Source organism: Bufo bufo, chromosome 2, assembly GCF_905171765.1.
Source record: "Bufo bufo chromosome 2, aBufBuf1.1, whole genome shotgun sequence".
Classification (NCBI taxonomy): domain Eukaryota; kingdom Metazoa; phylum Chordata; class Amphibia; order Anura; family Bufonidae; genus Bufo; species Bufo bufo.
In genome coordinates, this window is record NC_053390.1 from 325,590,937 (window position 1) to 325,612,040 (window position 21,104).

A 21,104-nucleotide genomic window follows, 5' to 3' on the forward strand; every position below is an offset into this window, starting at 1 on the left:
AATGCAGCGGTCTCCACTGAGCAAGCAGCCAACTGTCGGGAAGAAATGCCTCCTTCCCGACAATTGGCTGCTCCATCGGCCCATCTACAGGGAGTGCAGAATTATTAGGCAAATGAGTATTTTGACCACATCATCCTCTTTATGCATGTTGTCTTACTCCAAGCTGTATAGGCTCGAAAGCCTACTACCAATTAAGCATATTAGGTGATGTGCATCTCTGTAATGAGAAGGGGTGTGGTCTAATGACATTAACACCCTATATTAGGTGTGCATAATTATTAGGCAACTTCCTTTCCTTTGGCAAAATGGGTCAAAAGAAGGACTTGACAGGCTCAGAAAAGTCAAAAATAGTGAGATATCTTGCAGAGGGATGCAGCACTCTTAAAATTGCAAAGCTTCTGAAGCGTGATCATCGAACAATCAAGCATTTCATTCAAAATAGTCAACAGGGTTGCAAGAAGCGTGTGGAAAAACCAAGGCGCAAAATAACTGCCCATGGACTGAGAAAAGTCAAGCGTGCAGCTGCCAAGATGCCACTTGCCACCAGTTTGGCCATATTTCAGAGCTGCAACATCACTGGAGTGCCCAAAAGCACAAGGTGTGCAATACTCAGAGACATGGCCAAGGTAAGAAAGGCTGAAAGACGACCACCACTGAACAAGACACACAAGCTGAAACGTCAAGACTGGGCCAAGAAATATCTCAAGACTGATTTTTCTAAGGTTTTATGGACTGATAAAATGAGAGTGAGTCTTGATGGGCCAGATGGATGGGCCTGTGGCTGGATTGGTAAAAGGGCAGAGAGCTCCAGTCCGACTCAGACGCCAGCAAGGTGGAGGTGGAGTACTGGTTTGGGCTGGTATCATCAAAGATGAGCTTGTGGGGCCTTTTCGGGTTGAGGATGGAGTCAAGCTCAACTCCCAGTCCTACTGCCAGTTTCTGGAAGACACCTTCTTCAAGCAGTGGTACAGGAAGAAGTCTGCATCCTTCAAGAAAAACATGATTTTCATGCAGGACAATGCTCCATCACACGCGTCCAAGTACTCCACAGCGTGGCTGGTAAGAAAGGGTATAAAAGAAGAAAATCTAATGACATGGCCTCCTTGTTCACCTGATCTGAACCCCATTGAGAACCTGTGGTCCATCATCAAATGTGAGATTTACAAGGAGGGAAAACAGTACACCTCTCTGAACAGTGTCTGGGAGGCTGTGGTTGCTGCTGCGCGCAATGTTGATGGTGAACAGATCAAAACACTGACAGAATCCATGGATGGCAGGCTTTTGAGTGTCCTTGCAAAGAAAGGTGGCTATATTGGTCACTGATTTGTTTTTGTTTTGTTTTTGAATGTCAGAAATGTATATTTGTGAATGTTGAGATGTTATATTGGTTTCACTGGTAAAAATAAATAATTGAAATGGGTATATATTTGTTTTTTGTTAAGTTGCCTAATAATTATGCACAGTAATAGTCACCTGCACACACAGATATCCCCCTAAAATAGCTAAAACTAAAAACAAACTAAAAACTACTTCCAAAAATATTCAGCTTTGATATTAATGAGTTTTTTAGGTTCATTGAGAACATGGTTGTTGTTCAATAATAAAATTAATCCTCAAAAATACAACTTGCCTAATAATTCTGCACTCCCTGTAAACCCGCCATTACTGGTTAAAATTCAGGATTAACATGGAGTAAATAAACAATGCACTTGCCAATTTTTTTCTTTAATCAGTCACTTTCCAGCAGACATCAATGATTGCAAGCATAGGGAACCATGGTTATATAGCAAACATCAAGGATTATCTATGACCTGAGTATATGGAACTTGAGAAAAACTAATGTCCTTCTTAGTACATACAGGCAGAGCCGGTTTTAGACAAAATGTGGCCCTGGGCAAAATCAAAAGTAGGGCCCCAAATCTTGTGATAATGTACTAATAACACAGTTACATTCAGTCGATTCCGGCCCTCCCTCACAGATTTACACCCCGTAAAGCTCCTCACACAGTTCTTTACCCTCATGGCCCCAGAATATGCCACATGCCCCTTCCTCTCACAGCTTCTTGCGGAGCTGCGGAAGGGAAGATCGGGGCCGTGCTCCGGAAATGCGGATGCGGAGAGCACATAGTGTGCTCTCCGCATCCCCTCCGGCCCCAGAGAGAATGAATGGGTCCGCACCCGTTCCGGATAATTGTGGAACGGATGCAGACCCATTCTACGGACGTCTGAATGGAGCCTAAATGAGTATGTGTGTCATTTAATGGAAACATTTCTACAATGAATAGAGGAAAAATTAAAGGGGAGCTTCACTTTCAGTTTTTGTTGAGTTAATGGGGATCTCCAGGAGCAATAGCCATTTTGAAACAGTAAAAAAACATTGATACACTCAAATAATAAAACATAAAAGTCATTAGTCTTACCTTGCCATTCCTAAACTGGAGAAGTTAGAAGGCACTATGAGTATATCAAGGCGTGAGAATGGGTGGGTGCCCAACACCGAATAAGCTGCCTCAAGGCATTGAGAAAGGACTGGAATCAACATCTCTTTACACTGGTTTGTAAGTACATCTGGAGCAAAAGCACGATGAGGTATGCAAATCTGGGAGCAGGCCTCAATACTTCTATAACGGCAAGGATATTCCACATGTCTGCATTCCTGTTCTGAGGATCTGATAGAGAAGAATCACAGGACTTCTATCAGTTTCCATACCATAACTTAGTTCTCACAACTTTGTTACACAAGATCTCTGATGAAAAGAATTGACATTTTTGTATATTTTTCAGTACATCTGTGAATTAAGCTGCATTTACACGGCCCCATGTTTGGGACTATTAGGCTTCTTTCACAAAACCGATACGGATTGTGTCAGGATCTGTTCAGGAAAAAACAGAAGGTTTTGCACGCAAGTTCAGTCAGTCTCGTCTGCGGTTGCGTTCGGTTTTAGTTTTTTCTGGTGGTTGCAATACATTTTTGATGCGTTTTTCACATGCGTAACCATCAGTGATTTAGTGCATCTAGATTGCATCCGGATGGGCAGCGTGCAGAGAGCCGTTCCCCAGAGGCTCTACTAGTTCCAGGGTTAGGTCAGGCCGTGTACCGGCTACACAGAAAGTTCGTAATTGGTAGGAACTGAAATGAGAAAGGTCCAGACTCTTATGAAAGTTGAGTTGATTTAACCGATACTGGCATAAACGGGTAGCAGCTCATACAGAACAGCAGTAGCTCTCGTCTCCGGCAGGTTTTATGGTGCACTGGAAGGTGAACTGGGTGACAGTTACATAGTTAATACGGTTGAAAAAAGACATACGTCCATCAAGTTCAACCAAGGAATAGGTGGGGACGTGAATCCCAGAAGGAAGTGAGACTCAGATTTCTACACATTTTCATAAGCATTAAATGTCATCTTTCTTTTAAGAATTCATCTAAACCCTTTTTAAAACTGTCCACTGTTCCTGCTGTGACCACGTCCTGAGGAAGTCTATTCCACAGATTCACAGTTCTTACAGTAAAGAAGCTTTGACACTTCTGGAGACTGAACTTTTTCTTCTCCAGTCGGAGGCAGTGCCTCCTTGTCTTTTGAGGGGATTTTACATGGAACAGTTTTTATTTTATTTTATTCTAGCTCCAAATTGCCTGCTGTGCTCTCTGTCGGGCCTCTAAGCCACAACTGCACTGAGCTACTTCTCTAGCCTCTGGCTAGGACCAAAACTCAGACTCAACTAACTCTCAACAGGCAAGACACCCCTCCCCTTGGACGATCTGGGTAAGCCCACTCCTTCAAGGAGGGGCAGAGAATGGAATGGTTAGTTCCATTTTAATTATAGCTCACTGCCAGACACACTGCCACCTTCTGGTAAAACAGGCACAGTGCATGAAATACAATGCATAACGGTTACATAGCACTTTCTGAACAGACCTGGAAACAAAAGGCATAGTGGGGTCACACATTGGTTAGGCATTAGAGACAGTAGCAGGTTGTAGGAACTGTAGTGCCCGCTCTAGGGTAATACAGATAGTAACATACAGGGCTGGCCTTAGGTGTCCAGGCGCCCTGTGCGAGCTAACCTTGTGGCGGCGCCCCCCCCCCCCCCCCCAAAACACTGCTTGTTGCTGGCATCATGGCATAGGCTGGCAGATCATCCAACCAAGTAGTTACCAGCCCGCACACCCCAAAGGCCGGTGTAATGTCATACTTCCCTACTTCGTGAGATTTCCCTACCCTCGTCACTTCCGGTCGCACCGGACATGACGTGAGGAGGTGTGCAGCGCCACGCAGGCGCACAACGTCAGGTTAGGGAAGTTTCACAGCAGAGTGCGCATGCGCCAGGAGCCTCGCCGGTGGTTAGGGTAGGGAAAAACTATGGGCCAGTGCGCAGGCGCAGTGATCGGATGTATGTTCTCAGCTGAACACCGGCCGACACTGCGCATGCACCGGGAGCCTCACCAGCGGTTAGGGAAGGGAAAAATTACGTACGGGCCAGTGCTTTTTCCCTACCCTAACCGCTGGTGAGGCTCCCAGCGCATGCGCAGTGTCGGCCGGTGTCCTGCTGAGAACATCCATCCGATCACCGCACCTGTGCACTGGCCCATAATTTTTCCCTACCCTAACCGCCGGCGACGCTCCCAGCGCATGCGCACTCTGCTGTGAAATTTCCCTAACCCATCATTGTGCGTAGTGCGCCCCCCCAATATAATAAACATTGGTGGCACAGTGCGCCCCCCCCCCAACACCCCAGTATAATAAACATTGGTGGCGCAGTGCACCCCCCAACACCCCAGTATAATAAACATTGGTGGCGCAGTGCGCCCCCCCAACACCCCAGTATAATAAACGTGGGTGGCGCAGTGCGCCCCCCCAACACCCCAGTATAATAAACATTGGTGGCGCAGTGCGCCCCCCCAACACCCCAGTATAATAAACATTTGCGCAGTGCGCCCCCCCTCAATATAATAAACATTGGTGGCGCAGCGCGCCCCCCCCAACACCCCAGTATAATAAACATTGGTGGCGCAGTGCGCCCCCCCAACACCCCAGTATAATAAACATTGGCGCAGTGCGCCCCCCCTCAATATAATAAACATTGGTGGCGCAGTGCGCCCCCCCTCAATATAATAAACATTGGTGGCGCAGTGGGCCCCCCCAATATAATAAACATTGGTGGCGCAGTGCGCCCCCCCTCAATATAATAAACATTGGTGGCGCAGTGGGCAGTGCCAATAAGGGTTAAAAAATAAAAAAATAATTAACTCACCTCCTCCAATTGATCGTCTTCTGTTCTTTCTTCATGACCTGTCAAAGGACCTGTGGTGACATCACTGTGCTCATCACATGATACATCACATGATCCATCACCATGGTAATGGGTCATGTGATGAGCTCAGTGACGTCACCACAGGTTCTGAAGAAAGACCGGCAGCTACACGATCAACTGGAGGAGGTGAGTTAATTTTTTTTCATTATTTTTTAACCCTCATTGGCACTTCCCACTGAGCCACCAATGTTTCTTATACTGGGGGGGGCGCACTGTGCCACCAACGTTTCTTATACTAGGGGGGGCGCACTGAGCCACCAATTATGTTTCTTATACTGGGGTGTTTGGGGGGGGGGGGGCGCACTGTGCCACCAACGTTTCTTATACAAGTACAGGAGGCGGGTGCCGGAATCAAATAGCCGGCACCCGACCTTTGTGACAGGGAGCTGCGATCCTATGCAGTAAACCCCTCAGGTACCGCACCTGAAGGGTTAACTCAACTGCAGCTGATCGCAGCTCCCTGTCACAGAGGTCGGGTGCCGGCTATTTGATTCCGGCACCCGCCTCCTGTACTTGTATTACAGGTCAGTTTTCTTCATTGGTGGCGCAGTGGCCACAGCCCCTCCTCCTCCTGTCTCTCTTCTTATTGGCAGCGGCGGGGGCAGCAGGCAGGTCAGACAGGGGAGGGGGAGATAGAGGGGGCGCCCCGAGGGAGAACACAAGTACAGCCTCGCCTGCCGCAGATTACATTGCGAGCTGTCGGCCGCCCAGCGCCCCTGTTACTATGGCGCCCTGTGCGGCCGCACAGCCCGCACACCCCAAAGGCCGGCCCTGGTAACATAGTTAATAAGGCTGAAAAAAGACATCTGTTCATCCAGTTCAATCTGTTATCCTGCAAGTTGATCCAGAGGAAGGCAAAAAAAAATGTGAGGTAGAAGCCAATTTTCCTTTTTCCCACTTTAGGGAAAAAAAATCCTTCCCGACTTCAATCAGGCAATCAGAATAACTCCCTGGATCAACGACCCCTCTCTAGTAGCTATAGCTTGTAATATTATTACACTCCAGAAACACATCCAGACCCCTCTTGAACTCTTTTAGTAAATTCACCATCACCACCTCCTCAGGCAGAGTTCCATAGTCTCACTGCTCTTACCGTAAAGAATTCTCTTCTATGTTTCTGTACAAACCTTTTTTCCTCCAGACGCAGAGGATGTCCCCTTGTCACAGTCACGGTCCTGGGGATAAATAGATCATGGGAGAGATCTCTGTACTGACCCCTGATATATTAGATCTCCCCTCAGTCATCTTTTTTTCCAAAGTGAAAAACCCTACTCTTTCAGGGTACTGTAGTTGCCCCATTCCAGTTATTACTTCAGTTGCCCTCCTCTGAACCCTCTCCAGATCTGCTATGTCTGCCTTGTTCACAGGAGCCCAGAACTGTACACAGTACTTCATGTGTGGTCTGACTAGTGATTAGTAAAGTGGCAGGACTACATTCTCATCACGGGCAGCTATGCCCCTTTTGATTCAACCCATTATTGGCCTTGGCAGCAGCTGCCTGACACTGGTTTCTACAGCTTACAGCGGTTCACTAAAATTCCTGGGTCCTTTTCCATGTCAGTGTTACCCAGTGTTATACCATTTAGTATGTACTGGTGACTTGCATTATTCCTTCCCATGTGCATAAGCTTAGATTTGTCAGTGTTAAACCTCATCTGCCACTTCTCTGCCCAAGCCTCCAATCGATCCAGATCCATCTGCAGCCGTATACGGTCCTCTTCCGTGTCAACTACTTTACACAGTTTAGTGTCATCTGCAAAAATTGCTATTTTACTGTGCAAGCCTTCTACAAGATCATTAATAAATATATTTTAGAGAATAGGGCCCAATACTGACCCCTGTGGTACCCCACTAGTGACAGTGACCCGATCTGAGTGTGTATCGTTCATAACCACCCTCTGTTTTCTATCATTGAGCCAGTTACTTACCCACTTAGACGTTTTCTCCCAGTCCAAGCATTCTCATTTTATATACTAACCTTTTATGTGGTACAGTATCAAAAGCTTTGGAGAAGTCAAGATATATAACATCCATTGACTCACCCCTCATTGAAACTGATTAAAATAGTTTGACACGACTGATCCCTCATGAAGCCATGCTGATATGGCGTTATTTGCTTATTTCCATTGAGGAACTCCAAGATACCATCTCCCAGAGAACCTTTGAACTGTTTACCCACGACAGATGTTAAACTTACCGGCCTATAGTTTCCTGGCTCTTTTCTTTACCCCTTTTTAAATATTGGCAACACATTTGCTATGCGCCAATCCTGTGGAACACTCCCTGTCATTATAGAGTCCTTAAATATCAGAAATAAGGGTCTGACTATGACATCACCTAATTCTCTTAGGATACGGGGGTGTATGCCATCTGGTCCCGGCGATTTGTCTATTTTAACCTTTTTAAGACGCCGCTGTACTTCTTCCTGGGTCAGACAGGGCACTTTTAACGGCAAATTTACTTTTACATTCTGCATTTCATCTGACAGTTTATTTTCTTCAGTGAATACATAGTAACATAGTAACATAGTACATAAGGCCGAAAAAAGACATTTGTCCATCCAGTTCGGCCTGTCATCCTACAAGTTGATCCAGAGGAAGGCAAAAAAACCCTGTGAGGTAGAAGCCAATTTTCCTCACTTTAGGGGAATAAAAAATTCCTTCCCGACTCCAATCAGGCAATCAGAATAACTCCCTGGATCAACGACCCCTCTCTAGTAGCTATAGCCTGTAATATTATTACACTCCAGAAATACATCCAGGCCCCTCTTGAATTCCTTTATTGTACTCACCATCACCACCTGCTCAGGCAGAGAGTTCCATAGTCTCACTGCTCTTACCGTAAAGAACCCTTTTCTATGTTTGTGTACAAACCTTCTTTCCTCCAAACGCAGAGGATGTCCCCTCGTCACAGTCACAGTCCTGGGGATAAATAGATGATGGGATAGATCTCTGTACTGCCCCCTGATATATTTATACATAGTAATTAGATCTCCCCTCAGTCGTCTTTTTTCTAACGTGAATAACCCTAATTTTGATAATCTTTCAGGATACTGTAGTTGCCCCATTCCAGTTATTACTTTAGTTGCCCTCCTCTGGACCCTCTCCAGCTCTGCTATATCTGCCTTGTTTACAGGAGCCCAGAACTGTACACAGTACTCCATGTGTGGTCTGACCAGTGATTTGTAAAGTAGTAGGAATATGTTCTCATCACGGGCATCTATGCCCCTTTTGATGCAACCCATTATCTTATTGGCCTTGGCAGCCGCTGCCTGACACTGTTTTTTGCAGCTTAGTTTGCTGTTTATTAAAATTCCTAGATCCTTTTCCATGTCAGTGTTACCGAGTGTTTTACCATTTAGTATGTACGGGTGACTTGCATTATTCCTTCCCATGTGCATAACTTTACATTTCTCAGTGTTAAACCTCATCTGCCACTTATCTGCCCAAGCCTCCAATCTATCCAGATCCCTCTGTAGTAGTATACTGTCCTCTTCAGTGTTAATTACTTTACACAGTTTAGTGTCATCTGCGAAAATTGATATTTTACTATGCAAGCCTTCTACAAGATCATTAATAAATATATTGAAGAGAATAGGGCCCAATACTGACCCCTGAGGTACTCCACTAGTGACAGTGACCCAATCTGAGTATGTACCGTTAATAACCACCCTCTGTTTTCTATCATTGAGCCAGTTACTTACCCACTTACAGACGTTTTCTCCGAGTCCGAGCATTCTCATTTTATATACTAACCTTTTATGAGGTACAGTGTCAAATGCTTTGGAGAAGTCCAGATACACGACATCCATTGATTCGCCGCTGTCAAGTCTAGTACTTACCTCCTCATAGAAACTGATTAAATTAGTTTGACATGACCGATCCCTCACGAAGCCATGCTGATATGGCGTTATTTGCTTATTTCCCATAAGATGCTCTAACATAGCATCTCTCAGAAAACCTTCAAACAGTTTACCCACAACAGATGTTAAACTTACCGGCCTATAGTTTCCAGGCTCTGTTTTTGGACCCTTTTTGAATATTGGCACCACATTTGCCATGCGCCAATCCTGTGGGACATTCCCTGTCAGTACAGAGTCCGCAAATATCAGAAATAAGGGTCTGGCTATGACATTACTTAATTCCCTTAGGATACGGGGGTGTATGCCATCCGGTCCTGGCGATTTGTCTATTTTGATTTTTTTAAGTCGCTGTTGTACTTCTTCCTGGGTCAGACAGGACACTTTTAATGGCGAATTTATTTCAGCATTCAGCATTTCATCTGACAGTTTATTTTCCTCAGTGAATACATTGGAGAAAAAAATATTTAACAGCTTTGCTTTCTCCTCGTCGCTCTCTGCGACTCCCCCCTCATTACTCTTTAAAGGGCCGACACCTTCAGATTTATACTTTTTAACATTTATATAATTGAAGAACATTTTAGGGTTAGTTTTACTCTGTTTGGCAATTAATCTCTCGGTCTCTAGTTTGGCCGCTTTTATTTGTTTTTTACATGTTCTGTTTTTTTCCTTATAGTTTTTCAGTGCTTCCGTGCTACCCTCCTGTTTTAGGGTTTTATATGCTTTCTTTTTGTCATTTATTGCTTTCTTTACAGTTCTGTTTATCCACATTGGTTTCTTTTTGTTCCTTAACCTTTTATTCCCATACGGTATGTACCTCTCACAATGAGATTTTAGGATGTTTTTAAAGATATCCCATTTTTTGGCTGTATTTTTATTTTTGAGGACTTTGTCCCAGTTAGTTAGGCCTATGGCCTCTCTTAGTTGGCTAAATTTAGCTTTTTTGAAGTTTGGTATTTTTGTTTCTCCCTGTAGAAACGCTCTTTTGAATGATAATTGGAAGGTTATTACTTTATGGTCACTATTTCCCAGGTGTCCCCCAACCTGCACCTCTGTTGTTCTGTCAGGTCTATTGGTTAATATTAAGTCCAGTATGGCCGTCCCTCTAGTCGGGTCCTGAACCAGTTGGGAGAGATAATGGTCTTTGGTTATTGCCAAGAATCTGTTTCCTTTATGAGATATACAAGTTTCAGTTTCCCAGTCTATATCTGGGTAGTTGAAGTCCCCCATAATAACCACCTCATTATGATTTGCCGCCTTGTCTATCTCGTTTAGTAGTAGATTTTCTGTGGACTCTGGTATATTAGGTGGTTTATAGTAGACTCCTATTAGTAATTTATTGTTGTTTTTAGCTCCATGTATCTCTACCCACAGTGACTCCACATGTTCATGTCCCTCACTTATATCTATATACAGTGGAGAAAAAAAATATTTAATAGCTTTGCTTTCTCCTCATAGCTCTCTGCAACTACCCCCTCATTAGTCTGTAAAGGGCCGACACCTTCAGATGTATACTTTTTTCCATTTATATAATTGAAGAATGTTTTAGGGTTATTTTTACTCTTTGGCAATAAATCTCTTGGTGTCTAGTTGCCTGCTTTTATATGTCTTTTACATATTCTATTTTTTCCTTACAGTTTTTCAATGCTTCCTTGCTTCCCTCCTGTTTTAGTGATTGAAATGCTTTCTTTTTGTCATTTATTGTTTTATTTACAATTCTATTTATCCACATAGGTTTTTTTTCTTGTTCCTCAACCTTTTATTCCCATAAGGTAAACTGCCTGTCCAAAAAAAAAGTCGCCACCAAAAAAAGTCACACACTCTAATATTTTGTTGGACCGCCTTTAGCTTTGATTACGGCATGCATTCGCTGTGGCATTGTTTTGATAAGCTTCTGCAATGTCACAAGATTTATTTCCATCCAGTGTTGCATTCATTTTTCACCAAGATCTTGCATTGATGATGGTAGAGTATGACTGCTGCGCAAAGCCTTCTCCAGCACAACCCAAAGATTCTCAATGGGGTTAAGGTCTGGACTCTGTGGTGGCCAATCCATGTGTGAAAATGATGTCTCATGCTCCCTGAACCACTCTTTCACAATTTGAGCCCGATGAATCCTGGCATTGTCATCTTGGTATTTGCCCGTGTCATCAGGGAAGAAAAAATCCATTGATGGAATAACCTGGTCATTCAGTAAGTTCAGGTAGTCAGTTGACCTCATTCTTGGAGCACATACTGTTGCTGAACCTAGACCTGACTAACTGCAGCAACCCCAGATCATAGTACTGTCCCCCCACAGGCTTGTACAGTAGGCACTAGGCATGATGGGTGCATCACTTCATCTGCCTCTCTTCTTACCCTGATGCGCCCATCACTCTGGAACAGGGTAAATTTTGACTCATCAGAGCACATGACCTTCTATTGCTCCAGAGTCCAATCTTTATGCTCCCTAGTAAATTGAAGCCTTTTTTTCTGGAATGCCTCACTGATTAGTGGTTTTCTTACGGCTACACAGCTGTTCAGTCCCAATCCCTTGAGTTCCCTTCGCATTGTGCGTGTGGAAATGCTCTTTCACTATTAAACATAGCCCTGAGTTCTACAGTTGTTTTTCTTCGATTTGATTTCACCAAACGTTTAAGTGATCGCCGATCACGATCATTCAGGATTTTTTTCCCGGCACATTTCTTCCTCGAATACGATGGGTCCCCACTATCCTTCCAGTTTTTAATAAGTAGTTTCTGCAATCTCCTTAGATGTTGTCACGAGGGTGTAAAGAACCACGCCTGACTCAGTTATACCCGGGGTCAGGAAGTCGCAGCGGTTGGCTGCGCGCTCTATGTAAGATAGGGCTGTTTCCTTATGGTAGCTTTCTGGGTTTGCTTTGCAACCCTTTTGGCTCCTCCCAAGCAGCAGTTAGTCTGTACGGACTTAGATGAGCCTATGCAGCTAGGAGGAACTACTCGTCAGGTCCATCCTCCTGAGGCTCGCCGTAGACGTGTTTTTTTTTTTTTTTGTGGGGAGAGGGGTCATTTCATTAATGTCTGTCCTTCTTTCCTCAGAAACAAAAGACCGTCGGAAAACTACTAACCCCAGGCTGTGTGGAGGATGTCAGCCGGGGGTATACGTTTCCTCCATACGTACATCGTAATTTGTGTTGCCAGCGGTGATTGTTTTTGGTGATAAGACTGAGACTATTTCTTTCTTTCTAGACAGTGGAGCAGGGGTAAATTTGATAGATGCCCATTTTGCCCGCACTATGGGTTTGTCTCTCTGTACGCTACAGAGACCTATTCCCATATTCGCTATTGATTCTGCTCCTCTGTCTCAGAGAAACCTCACCCACATTGTTCATAATTTACACCTTCGGGTAGGGGACCACCATAACGAGATGCTTTCATGTTATGTTCTGGAGGGGCTTCCCACTCCGGTAGTGCTGGGTCTTCCCTGGTTGGTAGCGCACAATCCAGTGGTAGATTGGCAGGCCAGGGAGATATTGGAGTGGAGTGAGCAGTGCAGAGAAAATTGCTTAAATAGCAATTGCTTAGTCGCCTCCATAACTACCCTACCTACATTTATTTCGGATTTTGAGGACGTTTTTTCTGAAAAGGGTTGTCAGAAGTTACCACCTCATCGTCCTTATGATTGCCCGGTTAACCTTATTCCCGGCGCAAAATTACCCAAGACCAGGTTATATAATCTTTCAGGTCCAGAGAGACAAGCCATGAAAGATTATATCTCCGAGAGCTTGGCTAAGGGACACATCAGACCCTCTTCTTCACCCGTGGCTGCAGGGTTTTTCTTCGTTAAAAAGAAAGATGGGGGCCTGCGTCCTTGCCTAGATTTTCGCGAATTAAATCGGATAACCATCCGAGACCCATACCCTCTTCCTCTCATTCCTGACCTGTTAAGGCTGGGTTCACACGAGCGTGTCCGGATTAGTTCCGGATGCGTCCCGGTGTGTTGCGGCAAACCCGCGCGAGTAGGAATGCAATTGCAGTCAGTTTTGACTGCGATTGCGTTCCGTTGTTCAGTTTTTATCGTGCGTGTGCAATGTGTTTTGCACGCGCGTGATAAAAAACCGACTGTGGTACCCAGACCCGAACTTCTTCACAGAAGTTCAGGTTTGGGTTCGGTGTTGTGTAGATGTTATTATTCTCCCTTATAACATGGTTATAAGGGAAAATAATAGCATTCTGAAAACAGAATGCTTAGTAGGTGATCAGTTGAGGGTTAAAAAAAATAAAAAAAATTAACTCACCTTCTCCGTTTGTTCGCGTAAGTCCCGGTCTCTTCTTTACTTCTCAAAAGATGAACTATGGGCTAAAGGACCTTTGATGACGTAAGATCACATGCTCCAATCACATGGTGATGGACCATGTGATTGGAGCATGTGATCTTACGTCATCAAAAGGTCCTTTAGCCCATAGTTCATCTTTTTAAAGAACTAAAAACCGGGAGAACTACGCGAACAAGAGGACAAGGTGAGTTAATTTTTTTTATTTTTTAACCCTCAATTGACCTTCTACTAAGCATTCTGTATTCAGAATGCTATTATTTTCCCTTATAACCATGTTATAAGGGAAAATAATACAGTGTATAGACAATCACCTAGCAACCGTGCGTGAAAATCGCACCGCATCCGCACTTGCTTGCAGATGCTTGCGATTTTCACGCAACCCCATTCACTTCTATGGGGCCTGCGTTGCGTGAAAAACGCAGAATATAGAGCATGCTGCGATTTTCACGCAACGCATAAGTGATGCGTGAAAATCATCGCTCATCTGAACAGCCCCATTGAAATGAATGGGTCCAGATTCAGTGCGGGTGCAATGCGTTCACCTACCGCATTGCACCCGCGCGGAAATCTCGCCCGTGTGAACGCAGCCTTAACCAGATTGCGGGTGCTAGGTGGTTCTCCAAACTTGATCTTAGGGGGGCCTACAATCTGATTCGTATTAAGGAGGGGGATGAGTGGAAGACAGCTTTTAACACCCCTGAGGGGCATTATGAAAATCTAGTTATGCCTTTCGGTCTGACCAATGCTCCTGCCGTCTTTCAACATTTCGTTAATGACATTTTTAGTCATCTAATCGGCAGGTTTGTGGTAATATACCTAGATGATATTTTAATTTATTCGTCTGATCTGAGAACACATGAGGTGCATGTCAGACAAGTACTGCAGGTCCTACGGACGAATAAATTATATGCTAAAATTGAAAAAATGTGTCTTCGCCGTTCAGGAGATACAATTCCTAGGTTATTTTTTATCTGCTTCAGGTTTCCGTATGGATCCCAGGAAGGTCCAGGCAATTTTAGATTGGGATCTTCCTGAGAACCTCAAAGCACTGCAACGGTTCTTGGGCTTCGCGAATTTCTATAGGAAATTCATTAAAAATTATTCACTTATTGTAAAACCCCTTACTGACATGACTAGGAAGGGGACTGATTTTTCTAAATGGTCTGACACCGCTAAAGTTGCTTTTTCCTCTCTAAAAGAGAGGTTTACCTCAGCACCTGTACTAGTCCAACCTGATGTCTCTCAGCCTAGTCAAGCCTAGCCAAGTCGATGCGTCAGAGGTGGGAGTGGGGGCGGTGCTGTCTCAGGGTCCGTCTCCTGGCAAATGGCGTCCTTGTGCTTTCTTTTCTAAAAAACTATCTGCAGCAGAAAAGAACTACGATATTGGCAATAAGGAACTATTAGCTATTAAACTAGCGTTTGAAGAATGGCGTCACTTTTTAGAGGGGGCAGTCCACCCCGTCACTGTGATTACGGACCACAAAAATCTTCTGTACCTCGAATCAGCTAAGCGTCTCACCCCTAGACAAGCTAGGTGGTCGCTATTTTTTACCAGGTTTAACTTTGTTATTACCTATCGTCCTGGGGCAAAGAATACCAAGGCTGATGCACTATCTCGTTGTTTCCCTGGAGGGGGTAATGTGAGTGATCCGGTGCCCATTCTTCAAAGAGGAGTGGTTGTTTCTGCGGTACACTCTGTTCTGGAGGGGAAGGTGTTCGAGGCCCAGGGGGACGCCCCGGTCTCTTGCCCCTCAGAGAAATTGTTTGTACCGTTGAACCTGCGTTTCGAATTATTAAAGGAACATCATAATTCGGCACTTGCTGGGCACCCGGGTAGTAAAACAACCTTGGAGCTATTGTCTCGTCGTTTTTGGTGGCCAAGGTTGCGTCAGGATGTATTGGATTTTGTGTCTTCTTGTTCTACCTGTGCGCGCGCAAAAGTTTCACATACACGTCCTGCAGGGTCTCTATTACCACTCGTCATTCCCAATAGACCATGGACACATCTGTCAATGGATTTTATCACTGACTTACCTTTGTCTACGGGTAAAACAGTCATTTTGGTAGTAGTGGACAGGTTTAGCAAAATGGTACACTTCATTGCGTTACCCGCACTACCTAATGCTAAGACTCTTGCTCAGGTATTCGTCAGTGAAATCGTGAAGCTTCACGGGGTCCCCTCCGATGTTGTTTCGGATCGGGGTACCCAGTTTATTTCTAAATTTTGGAAAGCTTTTTGTTCCCGTTTGGGGGTACACTTGTCCTTTTCCTCAGCTTTCCATCCTCAGTCGAATGGACAGACTGAGCGTACCAACCAAAACCTGGAGACATATCTAAGATGTTTTGTGTCTGAAAACCAAGAGTTGTGGTCATCATATTTACCGTTAGCTGAGTTTGCCATAAATAATCGTCGTCAGGAATCCACTGGCAAGTCACCATTTCTTGGTGCATATGGTTTTCATCCCCAATTCTGTACTTTCAAAGAGGGGGGTCTTCTGGGGTTCCCGAAGAGGAACGGTTTTCGTCATCTCTTTCATCGGTATGGCAGAAGGTGCAAGCTAACTTGAAAAATATGGGAGGTAAATACAAATGCATGGCTGATAAGAGACGGTCGCCAGGTCCGGACCTAGGAGTGAATGACTATGTGTGGTTGTCTACTAGGAATATTAAATTGAAGGTTCCCTCTTGGAAACTGGGTCCTAGGTTTATTGGTCCTTACAAAATTGTAGCCATCATCAACCCCGTGGCTTTTCGCCTGGAGTTACCTCAGACTTTTAAAATCCATAATGTTTTTCATAAGTCGTTACTCAAAAAATATGTTCCACCTCTAGAACCGTCACCGCTGCCACCCCCTCCTGTTGTTGTGGATGGTAATGTAGAATTTCAGATATCCAAAATTGTTAATTCTCGTCGGGTCCGCCGCTCTCTTCAATATCTGGTGCATTGGAGAGGTTATGGAGAGGTTATGGTCCCGAGGAAAGAATGTGGGTTCCTGCGTCTCAGGTAAACGCCGACAGGCTAGTTCGGGTTTTTCATGCCTCTCATCCTGAGAGACCTGGTCCTGAGTGTCCGGAGGCCCCTCGTAGAGAGGGGGGTACTGTCACGAGGGTGTCAAGAACCACGCCTGACTCCGTTATACCCGGGGTCAGGAAGTCGCAGCGGTTGGCTGCGCGCTCTATGTAAGATAGGGCTGTTTCCTTATGGTAGCTTTCTGGGTTTGCTTTGCAACCCTTTTGGCTCACTCAGGGATCCGTAGCTCTTTCTCCTCAGCTGTTCCTTGTCCAGCACTCCCAACCTCCTTATATTCCCCTCTCACACTTCTCTGGTTGCCAGATATAGAGCTTCCTGCCTGGACATCTATTCTGACCCTCTGGAGCTGTGTTGCTGCGTTCTCTGGTTGTTGGTCCAGAACGCTACCCTCCGGATCCCTGTTGGACCTTTGTGGTCTGCTGTGGTCACCCACCTGGGTGTATGTGTTTGTCTGTATTGTCTGTCCTCTCCCTGGTGTTTCCCTCTTAGTGTCAGTGGTGTGGACTAGCGATCCCACCGGCCCGTTCACTATCTAGGGCTCATTTTAGGGAAAGCCAGGGTTTAGGCACGTGATCGCCGCACGGGTGAGGAACCTGTCTAGGGACGTCAGGGCAGTCAGGTGCCAGCCGCAAGGTGAGTCAGGGGTCACCACCTTTCCCTCTCCCTTGGGCAGGGCTTTCCCTTTTCCCTCCCTGTGCGTGACGCCGGTCATTACAGATGTTTTCTCTGCTTGATACATGCCAATGATTTGACCCTTCTCAAACAGACTAAAACATTTTCTACGACCATGAGATGTGCATTTCGACATGGTTGTTTAAGAAATGAGAAGCAACTCATTGCACCAGTTGGGGTTAAATAACTTGTTGCCAGCTGAAAGATAATCGCCCATACAGTAATTATACAATAGGAGGCTCATAACTATTTGCTTAGTTAAATCCAGCTGGCGATTATTTTTTTTTGGACAGGCAGTGTATGTACCTCTCACAATTAGATTTTAGGATGGTTTTAAAAATATCCCATTTTGTAACTGCATTTTTATTTTTGAGGACTTTGTCACAGTTAGTTAGGCCTATGGCCTCTCTTAGTTGGCTAAATTGAGCTTTTTAGAAGTTTGGTATTTTTGTTCCTCCCTGAAGAAACACTCTTTTGAATGACAATTGGAAGGTTATTACTTCATAGTCACTATTTCCCAGGTGTCCCCCAACCTGCACATCTGTTGTTCTGTCAGGTCTATTGGTTAATACTAAGTCCAGAGTGGCCGTCCCTCTAGTTGGGTCTTGAACCAGTTGGGAAAGGTAATTGTCTTTAGTTATTGCCAAGAATCTGTATGGTATAGGTTTCAGTTTCCCACTCTATATCTGGGTAGTTGAAGTCCCCCATAATAACGACCTCATTATGATTTGCCGCCTCATCTATTTTGTTTAGAAGTAGATTTTCTGTTGACTCTGGTATATTAGGTAGCTTATAATAAACTCCTATTAGTATTTTATTATTGTTTTTTCCTCCATGTATTTCTACCCACAGTGACTCCACATGTTCATGTCCCTCACTTATATATCTTCCCGGAGTGTGGGCTTTAGACAGGACTTTACATAAAGGCAGACCCCTCCCCCTCTCCAGTTTTGATGATTCTTTCTAAACAGACTGTAGCCCTGTACGTTAACTGCCCAGACATAGCTATCATCCAGCCATGTCTCAGTTATTCCCACTATGTCATAGTCCTCCTCACACATCACTAATTCCAGTTCACCAGTTTTATTAGTCAGGCTTCTTGCATTAGTAAACATACAATTAAGAGGTTTATGTATATTTTTTACCCTACACCTTTCCTTCTGAACTGTTCTAGTCCCTCCTTCCATTCCACCCCTAGTTCCATTATCTTTCCCCAGGTCTCTATCTGCATCTTCCCCTCCTATAACGTAATTACCCTCCCCCACAGTCCCTAGTGTAAACACTCCTCCAAGGCGCATGCGCGCGGCTCACGAGCAGTTCATGGTTCTGTGAGCTCCGCACGTCGAAGTAATACCATTCTTAGCAACGTTTACACAGCTCCACCAGCACCCCTTTCATACTCAAAGGACCCCGAGGATGACCCGCACCTAGGCCACCCCGACTCCATCGCAGACACTACTGGACATATTCCGACTCATCAGGCACTCTATCATGGTGGACCCCGTGGAGTCTCCTGCAAGCCCTGCCTCTTCCACTAAAAGTGGTCTCCTGTTTGACTTAGCCATTCCGGACCAAGGTCAGGCAAATTTGTACAAGAACATCGCCTCTCTGTTCAGTACTGAACTCTTGCAGGCCATGGCGGAATTTACCCGCCAAATCAAAGACTTAGGAAACAGAGTGTCTGACCTAGAGACGTGAACAGATGATATTTCAGATGCCATTGGTGAAGACAGGGAGGACATCAACTCACACGTGGCCCAGTTGGCTGCCCTTGAGCTCAAAATTGAAGACCTAGAAAATAGGTCACGCAGAGGCAATTTGAGGGTCAGGGGCCTCCCAGAGACTTTCTCTGATCTATCTGCTACCCTGCTCACTTTGTTTGCAGCCCTGCTTCCTCAGGCTGATACAAGCCAGCTCCCGAGAGATGTTGTACTTAAGCTTCACTATCTGGAGGTGAGAGACCAGATCGTGGCAACAGCCCGAAACTTGACCACCTTACCCGGGCTCCCTCCTCAGTTCATTTATATGCTGATCTGGCACAGTCTACACTCCGCAGACGCAGGAAGAGGAGACTGGTAACACAAGCCTTACAAAAGGCGCAGGTGCGCTATAGATGGGGGTTCCCTTTTGCCCTCTCCTTCCAACTGAACTCCCGTACCCATATGGTGCACTCACCGTCTGAAGGCTGTGAGATTCTACAACATGCCGGGATACCGATGGAGCAGTCACCAACACCTACCGCACCGCCGAGACCACAGCGACCAGCCAGGGTCTGGACCAAGGTGCCAGCTGCCGCTTTCTCTACAGCTCGTTCACCTGCCCCCTGAGTCATAACCATTGAGGATCATCTACTACCTCTTCATGACTACAAGGACGGCGGGACTGCTCAGCTCAGGACACCCGTTGCAAGTGTTTGCTTCTCCTTTTTATTACTGGGGGGGTTCTCCCCTTTTCCTTTTTCTCTTTAGACTTATTCCCAATTTTTCACAGTGATTTGGCAAGATGGACTTTCATGTTGCCTCCTACATTAGGGCTATCTGGGGTTGGGCTGGTGACAGTTGAAGCCATCGTCCTCCCCCCATCTGGCCCATGTCCTATATTTGCCAGGCTTGGCACTACTTTTTTCTATGTTGCTATGTGCTTTCGAGCACTATGTTTTTTTAGTTTTTTTTTTACTGTTCCCCTGTTTTTTTTTCCTGTCCCTATATTGGGTAGTCACTGGTCATTTTTGGTTTGTAGTATAGCAGGGGGACCCCTGCAGGTGGTGACATCAGGCGCTCTCTCGTACCCATACAACTTTCCTTACTATTCTATCATGTTTAAGATCCTAACCCATAATGTAAGGGAATTTAACTCTCTGCAGAATAGCTTTTTCCACTTACTTGATACATGCGCCCGACGTCGTCTGCCTCCAGAAGTCGCACTTTACTCACAATTCTCACTCAAAATACCTTTACCCGCAGTACACTAGATTTTTTTGCCTTTTTTTGTAATATGAAGCTGCTTATTGAATCTCTTACATACGATAGACTTCTGTGGTGCGGGGACTTCAAATTTGTCATCAATCCCCTTTTGGATCGCTCTTCCCCTCCCCCCTCATCCTCGCCCATCTTCCCACTCAGCCCAAGTACACCAGGTTTTTTAATGTCTATCCGTAGCTGACACAAGGAGAGAACATAATGGCCCCCAAAAGGAGTTATACTTACTATTCTCCAGCCCACCATTTATATACCCGTATCAATATGATCCTGGCCTCTGACTCTTGTTTGCCATACTCGCTATACTCCAGGCACATTGTGTCTCCATTGTCTGATCATTCCTGGAAACTGAATGAGTCTCTCTTAACTCGCCCAACTATACATGATCAGCTCCAGGCTGAGCTGCAGACCTTCTTTACTGAGAATGTCACTCCAGAGGTAGTAATATGGCTCACTCATAAGGCTTTCATGCCAGGGAAACTTATAGGAGTGGCATCCCGACTTAAGAGGGAACGGAATTCCACTCAGATTGCTTTGGAATCTAAACTGTGTAGACTCGTCTGAGCACATCAACGGGCTCCATCACTCTACCTTCTCAAAGCTGTAAAGGACACTAAGCTGCAGCTGAATATGCTGCTTTCCCATAACACTGAAAAGGCTCTCCGATGGACTGCCTCCTATTATTATAAGTATGCCAACAAACCAAATAAAATGATGGCCCGTCAGTTGAAAGCTAGGCAGAAGATTAATCAGGTTTTCCAAATCCGTACCCGATCAGGACATACCTCTAATCCTATTTATGATACCTTCCAGGAGTTCTATCATAAGCTATATACCAGGCCTTCGGTGGGCCCTGGGACCGCGGAGGGCGACTTTTTAACATCTATCCCACTTCCTCAGGTATCTCTTGACGCGCTGGCTAGTCTTAACGGAGTGGTCACTGCAGAGGAGGTGG

At 45.2% G+C, this 21,104-nt stretch overlaps 1 protein-coding gene across 2 annotated transcripts in view; it reads right to left on the minus strand.

Moving 5' to 3' along the window:
• Positions 1–21,104, minus strand: part of LOC120989100 (aminopeptidase O (putative)) — a 559,812-nt gene that overhangs the window by 427,349 nt on the left and 111,359 nt on the right. For both annotated transcript variants that reach the window (XM_040416998.1, XM_040416997.1), the window contains exon 6: positions 2,421–2,669. In XM_040416998.1, the coding sequence (XP_040272932.1) occupies positions 2,421–2,669 (249 nt within the window). The remainder of the gene's footprint in view (positions 1–2,420; positions 2,670–21,104) is intronic.